Source organism: Coccinella septempunctata, chromosome 2 (genome assembly GCF_907165205.1).
Source record: "Coccinella septempunctata chromosome 2, icCocSept1.1, whole genome shotgun sequence".
Classification (NCBI taxonomy): domain Eukaryota; kingdom Metazoa; phylum Arthropoda; class Insecta; order Coleoptera; family Coccinellidae; genus Coccinella; species Coccinella septempunctata.
Window position 1 is genome coordinate 2,316,453 of NC_058190.1, and position 20,526 is coordinate 2,336,978.

The 20,526-nt window shown below is 36.6% G+C and overlaps 2 protein-coding genes across 2 annotated transcripts in view; both read right to left on the bottom strand.

Moving 5' to 3' along the window:
• LOC123308323 (alpha-tocopherol transfer protein-like) overlaps positions 1–20,526 on the bottom strand; it is a 29,053-nt gene continuing 8,527 nt past the window's right edge. Inside the window, exons 3-6 of the mRNA XM_044890933.1 lie at positions 19,727–19,970; positions 19,563–19,673; positions 13,124–13,226; positions 1–236 (exon numbers count right to left, since the gene is read on the bottom strand). Of these exons, the coding sequence (XP_044746868.1) occupies positions 103–236; positions 13,124–13,226; positions 19,563–19,673; positions 19,727–19,970 (592 nt within the window). The 3' untranslated portion in view covers positions 1–102. The remainder of the gene's footprint in view (positions 237–13,123; positions 13,227–19,562; positions 19,674–19,726; positions 19,971–20,526) is intronic.
• On the bottom strand, positions 5,714–7,154 carry LOC123308322. The gene has a single exon (XM_044890932.1). It carries the CDS (start codon positions 7,121–7,123, stop codon positions 5,858–5,860), a length of 1,266 nt encoding a protein of 421 aa, XP_044746867.1. The 5' UTR covers positions 7,124–7,154; the 3' UTR covers positions 5,714–5,857.

The window sequence follows — 20,526 nt, forward strand, 5'->3', positions numbered from 1 at the left end:
TTCAATGGTAAAAATCTATTCATATCAGTTTAGGAAACACTTTTTATACGAATCACATTATTTGTTATTCTACTTCGAGTAAGCACTATTCCTCTAAGGTTTTCAATCTATCTGCAGTTTTCTGAAAGACTCATCATCTGGCGTTCTCTTTGTAGTTTTCTTTGTTTCGTCTGTCGCAATTTGGAGTGCTGTTGAAAATGTATCTTGACACTCTTTGAAAATTAAATCGTAGTCAGCTGAAACAGAAAACATAGAATGTGATTGGCGAAAAGCAAAAATGAGCGAGCGAATAAAAAAAACGCCACAAATAGAATGTTGAGTCACATGAGGTTCGGATGGGCACGTAAAAAAATTTCAACGTATCGATCGAAACGACCAAATCACAAAATGAAATTCGAATTAATAAACAATGCAAAGCAAAATGATAGAAAATTATTGAAATTATGTTAGTATATTATTGTAATGGAAATTCTCTTAGTCGATATACAGGGTGTTTTCAGAGGTGAGGCTTTTTTCTGACAGAAGGTAGAGCTCCTCAAAAAAAGTCGTTTAACCAAAAATTGTCTATATAAAATATCCAAGATGGCTGAGATGCCACACCTAGAAGCTCGACAAAATTTCATTGAATTTCAAGTACGGGACAGTGGAAGGTGACTCCGGCATCGCAAAAACGAAACAAAACATAAACATATGGCTATACAATGAATGGTTCAGTACCAAGTTCTTCGGATTAGATGCATCAGATCACTTTTGAGAGAGTAATAATTGTTGTATCGTGCAATTTAGGGTGAAAAAAAATGTAGAAAATAGAGGCAGTTTCTTGAAAGTGCTTATGTTAGTTATGTTGAAAAAGTGCTATGATGTTTCCCCATTTCATCCCATTTTCACGACGATTGTTGGAATATTCGAACAAGAAGATTGTGATGCCCATTGTGAAAAAATTCGTGGATAATTTAGATTAATTTTATTGGCTAGATTTTGAAGTATTAATATATTTTTTGCACTTGTGACCTAAGTTAGTTGGTATCGAAATGAGCCATTTCATAAAATCGTGTAAGTTACTAAAAAATAATGGGAACAACTCGGTGATCCTAAGTTTTCATTTTCATTACCACGTAAATATCGAACGAGCCAATATCCTAAACAATTCCTGGTCGAATCAGGAGATAAGTTTTTTCCTTCTGCTTTGCGATAATTTAGCTAACAAACGGTCTAGGGTCGTATTAGGATCTATTTCAGTAATCATTTTCAATTTTTTTTTTCAACTTTGTCATTTTGAAAGTTCTGTATAGGCATCTTGAGTATTAATACTCAATGGTATAGGTGATTTTCGGTCAGTTCTAACTCCCATTGAAAAAAAGCCTCACCTTCAAATACACCCTGTATAAAGGGTGAGTCTTCATCTCATACAAATATTTGAAGCGTAGAATCTTTAATTCAAAAGAAACACTTTTTTCCGAATCAGCACAGTTTAAAAGATACGGGCTGTTGAAAAACCATAAAACTATGTTATTTTTAGTTCAATCTCACTAACGGTTTTATCGAATAAAAAGAATTTCGGGATATAGTTTTTTATTTATTTGATTAATCTTTTTCGAACACAAAATATCACCCATGTCTTCCAGTTTTCTCATTATGACCATTACGCACCATAAATAAATACCAAAAATTTAAAGAATCCAACTAAGTTGGACGCTATCTTATGATAATTTGATGTTCAAAATAATAAAGTATCTGTGAAATTTGAAAAATTGGGTACTGTGGCTGAATGCACAAATGAATGTTCAAAAGATCCACAGATGTGTAGTGTCGCAGATTTAGGCCCGGTACTTTCACGTGCGAATAAATAAATTTATTCGCATTTATTAAGTCTTATTCGTAAGATTAGTAAAAATGCAGTCTTTTCACTTTCAGATAGTGTTATTCATCGAATAATCTGTCATTGAAACTTAATTAGAAGAGTTTATTTGTCATAGATCGAATGTCGTTACGTCATTATTCGTTGAATAAAATTTATTCGAAGGTGAAAGTACCGGGCCTTAGCGAGTTATTCTGAAGGTAACTTCGTTTTTCCAGGAGTGGCACAGCTCATTATGAAAACTTAAAAAGTCTATGTCTTTTTATCAGGTCCGAATCCATGGATACTCTAACATGTTTGAGTATCCGTGGGCCGAATCGGAAAAAATGGTGTAGAAAAAAATATTAATAGTAATATTTACTGCACAATGACTGCTGCTTTTGAAGTGCAGATTGCTGTAAAGTTTCATTCGCAACCGCATTCCTCTATCTTCTTATAGGCCAAAATTAAAATTTCAACTTTGGTCATTATCCCCGTTTCTGTTTGTGCTAGTATGTTGAAATGAAAACATTATACACACTTTTTTGATAGCAATGCAGTGGAGTTATAATGATCTCCAGTTTTCTGAGAAAAACTGGAGTTCATTTTAGTGCATTCCTTTCATTTCACATTTCTGCCTTTGAAAATATTTAATTCTCAAATCTTCAGTGCATTAATTTCGATAGGCAGAGTAAATGTAAAAAACCGTTTATCTGTGTTTAACGTTGTTTTTCTTGCATGCCGTCGAAGATTTTCACGTTTTTCTGATGTTGATATGCGATAAACCGGAGCTGACGACGTTTTTCACTCCTGTCGCATTCTGGAATTTTCAGATTTTTAACGCGGGGGGGGGGAGATTTGCCTATAAAAGCAGATTTTCCCCCGCGACGGACTCTTTTACTTTGACTCTTTTACTCTTTAGTCACTTTTATGCTCCGTACTCTCTTTTCTCTGCGATTCGACTTTAATTGTGTGCACGACAAGCCGTTCAACGAATTTAGAAATAATTTTGTGTTGCGAGGGTTAGTGCTCTTAGGAATTAATTTTTAGTTTTCGTTTGTTTTCCGCGAGTGCCTGAAATAAAGGAGGTAGGTCCCCGTCTTTACCGTTCAGTTTCTTCATTAGACCTATACCGGTTACTTCTTTGACACTGCTGTACTGTATCGCTTTCTGTTATATTTTATCGTACTTTACCCTGTTTCGCGAGTTTGACTTTTCCCTTCGCTATCAGTCATGGTGCGTAAGCCCTTAGGGTACTGAAGAGAAAGTCCCGTCAACCCCCCTGTTCGCGTTCCGCGTCATAAGTGTTGAAACCGAAATCTCTTCTTTTCTATCAGTCATGGCGCGTAAGCCCTTGGGGTAGAGAATAAGAGATACCGCTCGTCGTCAGTGAAATCCCGTAGTTACGCTAAAATTAGACCTTTTCTTCGCTATCAGTCATGGAGCGTTAGCCCTTGGGGTAGCGAATAAAAGTCTCGAATAGATCCGCCCTGGTTGTGTTTCTTTTCATTTCTGGAGAAATACAATTAATTACATCCCGATACCGTATAGTAAGGGTACGTTCATACCGAAGATGCATGGATGAGCGCGGTGGAGGTCGCGATCGCGGTCGAGGTTTACATCGATGTCTGGCAGTACATGTCGAAGATGCTTTCCTTTCAGTCAAAGCTCACAAACGAACTGAAAAATAAATACGTTACCCTGGTGCATTTCACGTGATTTGAAGAGCGCCAATAAGCGTGCAAGGTACCTCGCGGCAACAGCTCGATCGCTTATAAAATCAAACTATTTTGTTCTGCGATTGACATCGCTGTAAACCGCGATGATAAGCGGCGAGGGTGAACGGGTGAAACATCCTTGGTATGTACGGTCTCATTAGAATATGAAGGTTTGTTTTGACATCGATGTAAAAATCGCGACCGCGACCTCCACCGCGCTCATCCAGGCATCTTCGGTATGAACGTACCCTAAGTCATTTCACTTCGCGAGGTCAGCCTTAATATCCATTTCGTCAGTTCTGGTTGGCGCATTCTATTCAACAACGTTTGATTTTTTTCACTGTTCCCGGTATAAACTTTATAAAGTGCTCGTGATCGGACCGAATTTCCCGAATGTATGTTTGCTGATCGATTCGCTCATATTTCATACCTACAAAAATTTCCGTTGTATATATAATCAGTTTCCGAAGGTGTGAATAAACTGGTACATAATTTGATTTTGACTACTTTGTTATCGCTACCACCCTAGAAAACAGCGAACTCTGTCTCCGACTATCAGCTACTCTGGTAGGTTTGCTATTCTTCCTTCGTGCTATTCTTCTTCGAGCGATGGTAGTTTGTTAGTTCGATTTAGATCGTAACATTCGTTGATTTAATTATCTGCGGATGTTATGCATCTGAATTAATTTGTTTATTATTTACCTGCCTTACTGTTGAAGGCGTGATCCATTTCTTATTTTTCCATGTCCGCGGCAGATCGGTTACTGGAATGATCCGAACCTTTCCGCGCTTTTTCCCTTGCTTAATTATCGTAATATACGATATCTGCAATATGGGATTAAAGCATATGGATGCATACTGCTATCTTCGCTCTGATAGTTAGGAAATTGAATTGGGTTGGTTCCCGTTTCTCTGTCAGATGTCGGTACGATGTATTTATACATCATACCCGCTACCTATATGGAATAAAAGGAGCCGGCAATTCATAGCATTTCGTTGACGAATGAGTTTTGTTGCTCTGACGAGGTCAAATAAGACCGAAACCATGGTCAGCATCTACTCTTTGTCGACGAAATGAAATTTCTGGTAATACTTCGAGCGATGGTAGTTTGTTAGTTCGATTTAGATCGTAACATTCGTTGATTTAATTATCTGCGGATGTTATGCATCTGAATTAATTTGTTTATTCTTCCTAGTGAAAAGAATAGCTGGCGCTCGAGATAAGTTTTCTCCGAGGTAACCACGTTACAGAGTACTATGATTTTTTCTAACAGGCATATTTTCTCAGCTATAACATAAAGATATGTTTTTTCTTATGAAAACAGTAGTTGACGCTCAGTCGAGGGCGATATATGATATATTTCTGAAACCGTAAAAAAATGGCGATTCTGAGTAATTTCAAACTACTGTTTTCATATGAGAAAACACAACTTTATGTTGTAGCTCAGCAAATGAACCTGTTGGAAAAAATCATAGTACGGCACTGATTTGCAATCAAAAAGTAAGTATCTATATAATGTTTTCATTTCAATATCCTAGCACGAACAGAAACGGAGATAATGACCAAATCGCCCAAATTTCAATTTTGACTTATAACTCGAAAACAGAAGGAGATAGTGGAATGCAGTTGATGGCATTATAAGTTTCTCAAAAAAAGACGACATGAATGGCACATTCATTTTCCTCTATCTCGTTGGGTTAAAAAGTTATAGTTCAGGTATCACCAATTTTGCCCACCCTGTACAATGACTGCTGCATTCAAATTGAAGCTTGCTGTACAGTTTTTGCACAGTGACTGCAGCATTTAAAGTACAGCTTGTACTTGTACACTTTACTGCTGCATTTGAAGTTTACAGTGATTGCAATACCATCCCTGTATTTGAATTGCAGCTTGGCTGTACTGTGGCTGTATGTCAAATGCAGTTTGTACTGTACAATTTAGCGAGACATATACGGTCCGTTCTGGTATAGTTTCTGCATTAACATCGCTGCAGTCAAGTGCAGAAAGAATAGTTTTTGTACAGTGGCTGGGTTTCAGTGTTTGCTGAAACAACGCCCGTTCAAATTGTAACATAATAAAAGAATCCAAGGTTATTTTGTTCCCTATGCTCTTTCAAGGAAAATTAATTCATTCACGATTTCGTGAGGATAGCATCGAATGTTTCTTCTATGTAATCTTGAGATTCTTCTCAGAAGGTTCTTCAGAAAAAAATGAAAAGATTTAAAGAAAACATCAGTCTGCAGGTGCACAACAACATTTATTATTTCAAAAACGACACAGTGAACGAACAACCATAAAACTCTAATAAGTTAGTATATGAAACCTTTCTGCAAAAAACACTATTATTGAGATACCAACACCGACAAGCCAGACGACAAAAATTCCTCCAAGATGCGATAGAGATAGCGGAATATGTCTCTTTTTTGCAGTGAATTCACTCGGTGTTACATCAAATTCCCTCAGATCCTTCCAGTCCAAACCGTATTGAAACTTTTTCAGTATCATTTTGTCGATTATTTTGACGAACGGAGATCCTTTCGTGAAGAAATAAGTAGAAAACCCAGAAAGAAGCGATTCACGCATGGTTCTGTGCGAAACATTAGAACCTTTGTCATTGATCATATCCAGTGCTGCTTGTGACAATGAACGTGGCACTACCAAAGCTTGTTGATGAATTTTATTCTCGAGTAACGAACTATAATTTCTCCTTGGTATTTTCACCAGCTGCGACTTAAACATTGGTGCGAATTCCTCAACGTAGTACTTCAAATCGGGCAAGGCATAAATCGACAACTGGGACTCTTTAAGATCACTGAGTGTATTGATTTGGCCCTTATGTTTATCAACGAGAACTGCAGAAATCAAAGCAGAATTGAACGCGGTTATGATGACAATACTGATCATTTGAGACAGACACAGGTAACCCTTTTCCAACCAATTATTGTAATAAGGGTGAATAGTAATGGATTTACCCAGCAATAAACTTATAATATCCATCACTATAGATGAGGTCTCTCTCTTATGGGATTTGCGCATTTTGTTCATCACTAGCAATAATACAAGGAATAAAATAATTGAGAAAAATAAGTAAAACCACACTGTTGTCGAAAAGACCATGAGAATATAGGTACTTTGTGGAATCAATTCTGAATAAGGTACCAAAACAACCAGATCTTCGATAGCATGAGGTGCGATGAAATCCAAATTTTCAGGAATGCTGGTTCTGAAGTAACTGAGTGGACAAAAGTGCGCCTTGCCATTCCTGACAGCCATCTTTGCAGCATCCAGATCGTATGGCGTTGTTTCAACAATCTCTATTGTACCATTCAGGTCGTGTATTATTCTTTGCCAGAAGAATTCGTCATCTGAATGCCATTTTCCAGTATCCTCCTTGATTATTCTGGGAGGATTCAGGAAGAGGGCTAGTTGAAGTTTGTGTCCTTGAAGGTTAGAAGCGAATTTTTCAGATTCCCCAACGTAATCCATGAAGCCTCTTATACCATAATATGTTTTCTTGAAGGGATCATACGATAAGGCTTTCATTCCATCAAGATAAAATACTACCATGGAGACGAATATTTGCTCATCTACTACAGTTTTGGTGAATTCTTCTAATACATCTGAATTGTCCAAGGGGTTTTTCAGGAAGATTATAGTTGGCATAGTAGATCTATACAAACCTGTACTCCGGAAAAATGAAATTTTTTTTGGAACGTCCTTGTAGCTATCAGAAAAAATGAATGCTTCACACGGGGTGGAAGTGAAGTTAGTACTCAAGTTTTCCGTACTTCTGTTCGTAGCCAGGCTGATAAAAGGTAAGAAACCTTTGTCAAAATAATCCTCACTAGTCAAACGAGGATAAAATTCGTCTTGATCAATATACGCTCGAAATCTGCAACTTATATCACTTTGATGCCATTTCAACAATTCGCTCTTCTCACGATTCCTTGTGGAGAAAATGCGAAAATAAAGAATCGTCGATGTGTTTAAAAAGACACTCAGATTCATTATAGAATCCTTACGGTTAGTGAGATTATAGATTTCCTAGATAGCACACCTTTAGAAACAAATTCCAATTGAAGAATGAAAGAATTGATTGCGATGGATGCATTCAGAAGCGATCACCATAAAGGATATTAAAAGTTTGCTTTCTTTCGGATGAAAAACATGTTCGATTGACATTCTTCAAATTTATTGTACTCTAAACATACAAATATGCAGATGAGTAATACGGATGTAATTACTCAGTTCTGACATATACCAAGTGACAAAGAAACATGACACTCAGTCTTCACGTTTTTTTTCAATTATTTTGGGTGTCCGGGGAGTAACTGTACATACTCATACTAGAGATAGAGTTGGACACTAGCTGATTACGGATTGACTATAAAACATTAGAGAGTTGAAGTGCAGCCATGAACGTAAACGTTAACGTTATAATTGACATCTACGCATGCTCATTCGTCAGTTTTTAACGTTAGCGTCAGCTTTACGGCCTACGTAAACTAGCGGTCTCCCACGTATACCTTAAACATCGACGTACGTTAACCGAACGTTAAACGAGTAGCACCGATGACTTGCGAATGGCCGAATTTTGATTGTTAAATGCAATTCTCGATAACCTCAAACTGTCATTGTTTACATTTCCTGTGTATTTTCTCATAATGAACGAAAATTATAAGAAATCAGCAGTGACTTGAAAGTTATCAAAAGGATTAAGTGAAATTACTTTGTTATCAGACTATATTCAGTACATAAGGAAATGGCTGAATCTACACTGCAATTCCCATGTCTCTAACACTTGAACATTTCATTGATAATAAAATACTTCCAAGCTGAAAATTCTCTTTATTAGGCATATAAATCATTAGAACATCAATATTCCAAATGTTATTCCAGCTGTCGAAGCTCAATATTAGATAAAAGAGAGTTCACGCGAAACGAAAGCAAAATCAAATTGATAGGTTATGTTTAACGTCTGACGTTTCATGAAGGCAGCACTTCAACTCAAATTTCATCACAACACGTAAACGTTATATCTGACGTTATTTCTCACGTTAACGTTTACGTTCAGGCTAACGTATTGTGCACACTTCAACTCTCTATTAATTTCTGGATTTCCCTAGAAAGCTACAGGGTGATTTTTCAACTTCATGTAAATTGTAAATACTTAGACCATCATAAAATCCAAAGTTATTGAAGCATTTAATTGAAACTTAGGAGGATATTGACACATGCTGAGGTTGAGTTAGAAATATATCAATTATTCTATTATGCCAGGGCCGGACTCATCAATCTTCATTTAAAGTGTTCAGGGTAAAAAAACACACTTTGTATTTCGAATTACAAATAATTGATTCGCTTTTTAGAAAGAAGCTAAGTTATGCTTCAATTTTTGGTACCGCTCAAAGTTGTCGCATCAACAATTATTTTTTTATGAATTTTTTAATTTGGATAAAGTTTGAAAATTGCAATTTTTTTTACCTGAACAGGACATAGTCATCTTGTGCAGGTCGAAAATAAATAATAAATTTTCTTAGAAAAGTCACTGAAGGTGAAGAAGGCTATAATAATTTGTTGATATACTGGGTGGCTACTCCAGACGCGGATTTCACTTTGAGGGAGTAAATGAAGGTATTTTGAAAAAAATAATTGGTGATGTGTATAGGGTATACAGAAGCATATTTCAAAATTATTCTTATGTATACCTGGTGTTCGACTACAATTATATAGACCAAAGTTACACTTCTTCCAGTCAATAGAACAGCTGATGAACAGAATAATCAACTGTTGCGATATTTTAAGAAATAATGGCGATATGATTCGGAAGACTATATCCAATTTGAAAATTCGACAAGAGAACTGTATACAGGCTAATGATTTTCATTTCGAACCACTTTTGAAATAACGTTGACTCAGCAATTCATTCGTTCCTATTTTTATTTTTATCAGGTACTCTTTACTGTATTTTAGTTTTTTTCATTTGTTATTGTTTCGCTATTCAAAAATTCATGAAAAAATAATTCTCGATGTGACAACTTTGAGTGATACCAAGAATTGAAGCATAATTTAGCTTCTTCCTAAAAAACGAATCAATTATTTGTAATTTGAAATACAAAGTGTTTTTTTTACCCTGAACACTTTAAATGAATATTAATGAGTCCGGCCCTGGAATAATGAAATAATTGATATCTTTCTGACTTGACCTTAGCATGTGTCAATAACCTCCCAAGTTTCAATAATATCCGTCAATAAGTTTGGATTTTATGATGGTCTAAGTATTTCTATGAAGTTGGAAAATCACCCTGTAGCTTTCTAGGGAAATCCAGAAATTAATTTTTTATAGTCAATCCGTAACCAGCTAGTCCAACTCTATCTCTGGTAAGAGTATGTACAGTTATTCCCCGGACACCCCGTATATCTTTCATATCATAAGATGAGAGAGTTAAAGAAGGTGAATTTGCAATAAATGGGGAGCCGACGATGCTGAATCGGGATTTACTCGAGCGTCTTGCAGACCTGGTGGATTTCGAAGTTACGATGGTAGAAAGAAAAAAGATTATATGATGTATGCACTTTCAGCGATAGGGAAAGCCTCTGCAGGTTCTCAAAGATGTAAAAGAAAATCGTCAGGTGTACATACTCGAACGTGTTAGATTGAGATATTCTATATGCCCTACGTGAAGAGTTGAAAATGGTAAAAAAAATATTTTTCGAGCCTGTCAGATTTTTAGACGATATGTTAATTGGACCCAAAAGAAGCTACTTTTCAAGGGACTGACAATTTGGACGTGACGCAAGGTCACAGCGGTCCTTTGAAAATGCTGATACTGAAGAAAAGTCAGTTCAAAATAGCCGGCCAAGAAAATTTATGGTTAGAGCACATAGGGGCAGAGACTCTGTCCCTGACAGAGGGATGACTAAAATATCCTAACATAATTTTTTGTTCATACTAGAGCTGCGAGTATCAAAATGAACTATTCGCATCAGTCTACAAGGAAGCGTCTATTCCTCATTTTTCAATTTCAAAATCGCCGGCTGAGGAAATTGATGGATAGATTAATCTATTAGAATGTACCTACCTACTCAGTAAAAAAAAATTAAATTCTGACAGCCCTAGAACCCCACCTCCAACGATCAAAATGAATCGATTCTGTTTACGATGGAGTGCATGTTCCTCTTTTCTTTGAAAATTTAAAATGGCCATCCAAGAAAATTGATGGAATGGGTGCATGGGGAAATAAATTTTCTTGGTCGGCCGTTTTATACTTTCAAAGAAAGAGAACTTGCCCTCGATCGTAGACAAAACAATAACAGTTAGTTTTGATCCTTGAAGTTAGATCTCTAGTGCTGTCAAAAAGAAATGAAAATGTTTCTGCTAATACTTATATTCATCAAATTCATCAGCGCGTTTTTGCCTGCATTGCATTGCAGAATGGTTTTCATGGTATTTATTTTGTTGTCATTACTTAATTCGTTTTTTTATTTTTTTTAATTTCCTGTAATTGGGTGTTCATTGCCTGTTGGAAATAAAGGCTTATGACTTTAGCCTTGCGGCTTTTACACTCCTCTCCAGAGGAAAATTCACTTATCCCAGATATCTCAGATATCAAAAGGATTAAGCTCTGTTGGAGCCCTTTCCAGGTTTTCGGGCTCGTGGTGGTGGTCGGGTCCGGGTCGCTCCTCGCCTCCCTGCCGTAGGTTGGATTCCTGCTCCACCCGCACTTCCTGTCGGCGCAGACGGTGTTCCTCTGCATTCCCCATGTACTTGCGTACAGTTCTCGCCGTTCCGAGCAGTACCGCCTTCTGCATGACTCTATAGATATTTTCGTCCAACTTAGTTTCCTCAAGTTCTCTAGCAGTTTCTTCGGTATCAGGCCTGTAGATGAAATGACAATAGGGATGGTCTTGATATCTTTCAGCTTCCACTGTCTTCTAGTTTGTTCCTCGAGATCTCTGTATTTTGAAATTTTTTCAGTGTGCCTATCTAGAAGATTGTTATTATTTGGAATCGCCACATCGATGAATAGTGCTCTGTCCTCATCCTCATTGAGCAATATGAGGTCTGGTCTATTGTGGGTTATTTTCCGGTCTGTGAGAACCGTGCGATCCCAGTAGAGCTTGTGATGTTCATTTTCCAACACAGCATCCGGATGGTAATTGTAATAAGGAACCTTTTTCGAACATAGAAGTTGGTGTTTTAGTGCCAATTCTTGGTGAAGAATCTTGGCAACAGCATCATGTCTATTTTTGTACTCCGTGCCCGCGAACTTCTGACATCCCCCGGTGATGTGCTGGATAGTTTCATGTGTCGCATAGCCATAACGACAGCTATCGTCCGCCACTGAGGCATCCATGGCGATATATTTCATGTAATTTCTTGTTGGAATCACCTGATCCTGGATGGCAAGCATGAAGCCCTCTGTCTCAGGAAACAACCTTCCGGAAGTCAACCAGTAGTTCGACGCAGATATGTCGACGTAATCATGGTTGACCTCGTTCTGGTGCCTTCCATGTAAAGGTTTGCCAATCAGTTTTTGCATTTTACTTTCTGCAGAGTGTTCGACGGTTTCCAAGTGATCCTGTTGTAGCTTTAACGGTGTAGAACTATCAGCAACACAAACTACTCGATGGAGTTCTGACGAAGCTGCCTTGCTCAAGAAATATTTTCGAAGTCCTTCAATTTCCTGGGACATACGGTTGGACAAATCAACAATTCCTCTACCCCCAAGATGTCGTGCCAGCTCTGTCCGTTCTATTGAGCTTTTGGGGTGATGTTTATTGTGTTTAGTCAGCATCGTCCTTATTTTTCTCTGTAAGGCTGCTAAATCGGTGGTCGTCCAAGAGATGATACCGAATGAATAGCAAGCGTAGGTGTTAATCGCTTTTATGAGATTCTTGCTGTTAAGACCAGTTCTCATTATCCTTCTCAATCTTCGGGTGAACTCCTCCGTTAATTCTTTATTCATCTGGGTCTGATTGATTTTTCTTGCCTGTTTTATGCCTAGTTACTTGTACTTATTTTATTATTATTATTTATCAAGTTTCTTGGTCGACCAATTTAAACATTCGAAAAAAAAATGCGCAACATGCTCTAGGGCTGTCAGTTTGAAAAAAATGTATGTATAAATGGTTACCTGTGAGCGAACCGCTGATATTGAGAGCAGCGAAAATTACCAAACGAAAGACGAATGAGCGAAGCGTGTCCAGCAAATACTCTCGACGCGGAAACCAGAAAGCGGAAACCGGAAATACGAAAAAAAGCTACAGAAATTCAAGATTAACCTTGTTGAAAAGAACTTGGATTATTTTCATTATAATCGTCTGGTGCTGAAATAAGTATAAATTCTCCCCGTCACTGTGATTTTTGAATCATCTTACCTTCCGTACTCAGAAAAGTTTAACTTTACACAGCCACAAGCGTGCGTAAAAACACATAGAAATAGAGATACAAATCGCAATAACTGGCGATTTCAGTTTCGAAATATTGAATGTATGATTAATGTCTGAAATGATTTTCTCTCTCGACAGTTTTGAGAAGAAACAAAAATTAATTCAAATACCTACCTAAAATTGTATTCAATGATCCTAATTCTCCACCGTACTCCAGTGGTAGTAAACGTTTGGGAAAATATTCATAGACAGTGTCCAAACTGCGGTGAACTCGAATCTGAAATGAATGAAAATCTTTCATTATTCCCCAACAATATACACGGGGCGTTTCATTTGAAACACGAATCCTTCATAATAAGTCTAAAGATGAAATTTTCGACACTTTCCCAACTTCAATTTCTTTTCGTTCGGTAGAAAAATACAATACAAATCTTCTGACAGAGGTTGCAGGGTGTGTCTTTGACTTGTACATACATATATTATATTTTAACAGAAGATTCCTTAGGTCAAAAGAACTACGTCTTTTTACCATTTTTTCCAATTCCACTCGGTTGAAAATCCATAAAAAATATTATTTCCACTCACATCTCACAAATGATTTTCTTAATAAAATGATTTTCGGAATATAGCCTTTACTTTACTTTACCTTCACCCACCTGAAGATACTATTACATATACAGTTGAAATATATATGAATGTGCAAGTCAAAGAATCACCCTGTATATTAAAACTATGTGATGGAAACTAGAGAAATTATTGGAAAACTTTTTTGATGTCACAAACCTTAAAAATTTCCCAAGTTTCATAAACGTTTGTTTCTATGTAGGTTTTTAATTGATTGGTGTTTACGATTTCGAAAATTAACATTCTATCAATTCTTGTTTAAATACAGGGTGCACCACATGGGTGTGGGTGACCTATGAGACTAGACCGTTGATTGAAGTATTGTGTATGTATACTGTATTCACATTTATTTTAGCAGTCGGTTGGCCATGAAATGATTTTCTCAAGTTTTTGTAACTAGAACGGAGTAAGGTTGGCACTCATGAAATGTCGTTAATGTCATAACGCCGTTGCCACAACTTATATCAATTAATATTACGAAAATGCCGAAAGTGATTGAAAAAATAGACAGGGTTTCAGGAAGAGCTATTTAGAATTCAGGTCCGCTCATTCAAATAGTTATACCCTGATATTCTAAAATCCACAATACGTCAGACGGTAGCGAACATATTCAATGTAAGAGAATTCGTATAATGTTTCATCTGAATACAAACGACTTATATTTCAGCTGAATATTTCCACAATCAGAAAGATTGTGAATGAAGAGGATGACAAAGAATTCCCTTCTATTGGCAGACCCAAAAAGTGGTGGTATTTGAGAATTTCTTGTTTGAGTGAATTAATGCGAAAAGTTTACTACAGGATTTTCAATGGATGTCATCGTAGAATAAGTTTCCCAAAAATTGATTTTTCTATTTTTCATTTGACTTGTTCTATCCTATACATTGTAAATGTCTTAAGGTACCAATAAATACCTAATTATTATTATATCAATGTATTAAGATGAACCGCCACAAATACGAGCCAGTTGTCCTGTTAATTGTTTATTTATGTGACTTTTATATGATTTTTGTTGAAGAATTTAACATTTTCGTAATTATCTGTTAATTCCTTCGAGATATACTCATTCCCAACCACTGCATCATATGCATTTTATATTTTTGAAATCTACAACTGATGTTACGTATTCAAACTTTAGCCAAAGAAGATAACGAACATTACCTCTCCTCAAGCTAGTGCATATTATGACATTATTATTATACTGATCTCTTGTATTTTCCATGCAAATAACTAGATTTGGTATGCCTTCAATCAGTTTGTATAAACTTCAATTATGTTCGTCACATATTTTCCATAGAGATTCGACATTGTGATGAAATATCTAATAACAGAAACTTTTACGTAGAACGGGCAACATAGCGTTGATTTAAAACCCAAAAATGTTTTGACAAGCTTCATAACCCCACATTTTCGTACTATACAGAGTGAAATATGTCAAATTTCCATGGCCAACCGACTGCTAAAATAAAAGTGAATGGAGTTATATGTATTGTGTATGTTTGGTTCAATCAACGACTAGATGTTTACGGAGAAAGGATCATTAGATTGTTCAGAAAAATTGGATACTAGGGTTTATGGTTCTGATCTATCGCTAAAATATTTGTAATGTGGTAACGTTGCCGCTTATACGGAAAAATAACTACTACTAACTTATTCGTTATTTTAAATGGGATGCCCTATTAATTATAACGTTTCCTTATTCCCATCTGAGTATTTCTGTCTGGTACACCTTATCCCTATTCCAGATACTTTCAGATATATCAACGATTTTTCACAAAAATTGCTAAAAACCAGTTCCAATCCAATGAATAAAAAAATACAATTCATACCATAGGAACCTGAAATTTGAAAATAGTTTCCTGATATCCTAAGAAAGAGTTTCGCGTAGAAAAAACTCGTTTTGTGAAATACGGGGTGGAACATTGACTTCATGCGATAAAATTATTTTTTAGAAATAATGACTGTGCTTGAACAACATCCGCTTTTTTTTACGACCAACATCCTAGAAAAAATTTATCCGCTGCTTACGTTGTGCAACTGGTTCAGTCAGAAACAAAAAGAGTGCATGAAAGAGACGAAGCGAGGGACGTGGCTGTCTTAGGTCTTGTAGCAATAGGCCCGACCTTTAGGACTAGGAAATTGTCCGATGTATCTGGTGTTTCACGCACAACAGTTATGAGAATCCTCAAACTCCAGTTCTGTCAAGTGGTCAGTAAAATGATTAATGGTAATCAAAACTACATGTTCGATATCCGTTTTTCGAGTGTTTATTTTACCTTAACGGCATTGTAAACCGACAAAATCGAGGTGTAAAGTTTTCGTTTTACCACATTGTATTTATATAAATTATAAATATTTCAAGCACTTGTAGAAAAAATTGTTCCTAACTCTCGTGGATAATGTATCAATTTCCGCACTTGTTAGGAAAATAACTATTTTTGCTATCAAATTTTGGCGATTCCTTCATGCATGAGAATGTGTTTTATTTTTTCAACCGGAAACGGTGCCTCGTACAGCAAAAAGTCAGGAGACCGAATTTACTCCAAATTAAATAAGGATTTAAATCGTAATTTTTATTGTCGGAAAAACCAGTGGCGTATCATTTTTTTATCTGAAAATATTCAGTCCAGCTGCAGTACGGACGCCACTGGTAGAATAGAAAAGAAATGATATTATGCAAAAAGTGCTCCTTGACGCCAAATTTCATGAAAATATTTCAAGCAGTGTGAAAGTTATTAATAAAAAACATTTTTTTTTTTATAATTTCAACACCCCGTATCTCGGAGAGGAAACTGTAACGTGGTTACCTCGGAGAAAACTTATCTCGAGCGCCAGCTATTCTTTTCACTAGGAAGAATAGCAAACCTACCACAGTAGCTGCTAGTCGGAGACAGAGTTCGCTGTTATCTAAGGTGGTAGCGATAACGAAGTAGTCAAAATTAAATTATGTACCAGTTTATTCACACCTTCGGAAACTGATTATATGTACAACGGAAATATATGTAGGTATGAAATATGAGCGAATCGATCAGCAAACATACATTCGGGAAATTCTATCTGGTCACGAGCACTTTATAAAGTTTATACCGGGTACAGTGAAAAATCAAAGGTTGTTCAATAAAATGTGCCAACCAGAACTAACGAAATGAATACTAAGGACGACCTCGCGAAGTGAAATGACTTGCTATACGGTATCGGGATGTAATTGTATTTCTCCAGAAATGAAAGAAACACAACCAGGGCGGATCTACTTGAGACTTTTGCTCGCTACCCCAAGGGCTAACGCTCCATGACTGATAGCGAAGAAAAGGTCTATTTTTAGTGCAACTACGGGATTTCACTGAAGACGAGCGGTATCTTTTATTCTCTACCCCAAGGGCTTACGCGCCATGACTGATAGAAAAGAAGAGATTTCGGATTCAACATTTATGACGCGGAACGCGAACAGGGGGTTGACGGGACTTTCTCTTAACTACCCCAAGGGCTTACGCACCATGACTGATAGCGAAGGGAAAAGTCAGACTCGCGAAACAGGGTAAAAAACGATAAAATACAACGGAAAGCGATACAGTACAGCAGTGTCAAAGAAGTAACCGGTGTAGGTTTAATTAAGAAACTGAACGGCAAAGACGGGGACCTACCTCCTTTATTTCAGGCACTCGCGGAAAACAAACGAAAACTAAAAATTAATTCCTAATAGCACTAATCCTCGCTACACAAAATTATTTTTAAAATTGTTTAACGGTGTACCGAAACCCATTTGATCAAATAAGTTAAAATAGTCCTTGTGTCATAGGAACCCAGTATTTATATGCGGTGTGTGTTGTGTTGCCTGCCGCTGAGCGGTGATCATAGATAGAGGAAAGAGAAGATACCGCATTGCGCAGCTACGAAGGAGAGCTCTCTGGGTCCAACAAGTTGTTTTTGTTTACGTTTACCCCAATCCGAATATATCTTTTTCGGCATATTTTCCACAAATTACACGATTTCCTGGCATGTCAACACCGAAATTCCTGATACTCAAGTCTTAAAACGCACGAAACACTATTACATCGAACACAAATACGATAATAAACATTCAAATATTGGGGTAAACGTAAACAAACATGGAGTAGATGCACAGTAAATGTCAACAAAAACATAGAGATGTTGGACACACTTTTCTTGTTGTTTACGTTATCTTCCCCTTCCTCTATCTACGGCGGTGATATTGCGCCTCTGCTTTACTGTTTGGCTTGTGCGTTTGTTTCTTTTGTTTTTGTTTCTTATCGGCATCGCATCGCATGTGAATGAGAGAATTATTGGGGAGAAATAATACGCGTTGATCGTAATGAAGGTTGATTTCTTGAGCGTGAACCAGGAAGAATATAACCGATTGTCATAGATTTTGAAAGTCATTGAGATTGGATTCAGGTCATTCTTCTAAGTATGTAAATGAGACGCTGAATTTGCTTTTTTTGATTCTGTCATTCTTCTAGAAATAAATCTTAATCGAACATTATTGAATTCCTTCATACTTTTGGCCAACTCCGACGACCCTGAATAGCATTACAGTACAACGGCTTGTGCCGTGTACTGTGTAATTGTGTGCACGGCACACAATTAAAGTCGAATCGCAGAAAAGTACGGAGCGTAAAAGAGTCAAAGTGACAGAGCAGAAATCAAAAAGTCAAAGAGACCGTCGCGGGGGAAAATCTGCTTTTATAGGCAAATCCCCCCATACGTTAAAAATCTGAAAATTCCATAATGCGACAAGAGTGAAAAACGTCGTCAGCTCCGGTTTATCGCATATCAACATCAGAAAAAAAAACAACGTTAAACACAGATAAACGGTTTTTTACATTTACTCTACCTATCGGAATGAATGTACTGAATATTTAAAAATTAAATATTTTCAAAGGCGGAAATGTAAAATGGAAGGAATGCACTAAAATGAACTCCAATTTTCCTCAGAAAACTGGGATTCATTACAAAACTTTTCCGACATATGTTTGTATGACAAACTAGGGCTTATTTTTGATGTAGAATACGTGGTTGAAATTTCTTGGTTACGATCTGGACCAGCCTGTATAGTTAGAAGGGATTACAGTTCATTGCGACCTTAAGGTCTATTGTGCCCACCTTTTGGACACCTTACTGCACCTTACATTATGTAACGAGTTATCTCCGATACCATGACATCGGTCAAATAGGTATACGGAGTGAGTCTTTGACTTGTACAAATATTTTAATAGTTGTTTTTTGAGGTCAAAAGAAACACTTTTTTCCTATAATATTTTTTTCAATTCGGCCATGATACAAAGATATAGCCATTTTAAGTTTTCATAATGAGGTGTGCCACCCCTGCAAAAACAAAATTACCTTCAAAATAACATGCTAAATCTGTGACTCTACAAATCTGTGGATATTTCAAACAGAGTTGCATTCAGCCAAGGTATCAAATTTTTCGAATTTCACAGATATTTTTTATGATATGAATATGAAATTACTCGAAAACGGTGCAATATACGAGAAAATATGAGAAATATTTTTATTTCAGCAAATGTTCAAATTTTCATTAGATAGCGCCCAACTCAGTTTCAAGAGTTGGGTTCTTTGAATTTTTGGTATTTTTATGGTACGCAATGGTAATAATGAAAAAACTGAAAAACGTGGGTAATTTCTAGTGTTCGAAAAAGATTAATCAAATCATTAATTATATTCCGAAATTCATTTCATTCGATGAAACTGATTGAAAGATATAACTTAAAATAAATTTTTTTATGGTTTTTCAACAGCCTGTATCCTTCAAACCGAGCCGATTCGGAAAAAATGATGAAGGAAAAAAGTGTTTCTTTTGACTACAAGAATATACTGTTAAAATATTTGTACGAGTCAGAGTCACCCTGTATAAACATTAAGAAATATAATATATCTGTTCACTATGTACTCCAAGACACATGACCACTTTTTCTGATCCCAATCATAAAAAAAAGAATTTTCAACTTACCCTATTAAATATTTTTGTAGGTACAATTGTCTTGAGGAGTGTCATCAATACATTTATGATTCTTGGTGCATTCACGATGTGTACGGCTCTGACTCTGGCAGAATATGCTTTCTGAAATGGGGTATCATCACAACTTTGATCGGAATGTGGTGGACGATACTTACGATTGCTAGAGTGAGAGCATCCTTCAAGAGCAAGAAGTTAATCTTGGTTAAAAAAAGAGCGCCGGTTCCAGCCAAGTCTACGATGAATTCATCCCCGCAGCTGTAGTCCATCCTACTTTCCATTTCCAGCATCAGCATAATACCTCTCGCGCTTCTCAGAAAGTCGAATTTTTTTTCATCGAAAATTCTACATATGATGATTCTGTTCAAATCATCGTTGAGTTTAAACATCGGTATGATGAACCTGAAATTTGAGTGGAAACATTTCAATGGAGTGATTCAAACACATGATCAAATTTTTGCTAGAATGAACCTTTTTAATCCAACACGAAACCTCAACCGCAACCTCATCAGGGGCGGTTCCAGTAGGGGTGACATGGGGTCCAAAACCCCTTTTCGAGTCTCTACAAATGATTTTAATTCTCTCTTCATAATTCCGATTTTTGAGTTATACCGATATTTGGGTACCAAAGGTTGCATATTATTCTTCTTATGAGTGGTATGAGTCAAATAGTCGTTTTGACCGAGTTATACCCATTTAAAGTTTTTCCTCTTATCAAAATTCTCCATACCTATCAATGCCTTTGGTACCCAAATATCGGTATAACTCAAAAATCGGAATTTGTGACTTATACCACTTTTCCTCTGAACGGCTCATATAAGAACAAGTTTCAAAGTAGTTTTCTTTCAAACATATTACAATTATAAAGATATACCTATTTATTTCATATTGACAAACACCTTATAGAATTTCAAATATAAAATTACCCCCTCACCCCAGAATCGCTTCTGGAACCGCC

Excerpts from the sequence above, each read along its gene's own strand:
- LOC123308322 (XM_044890932.1), bottom strand. The coding sequence starts at position 7,123 with ATGGTAGTATTTTATCTTGATGGAATGAAAGCCTTATCGTATGATCCC.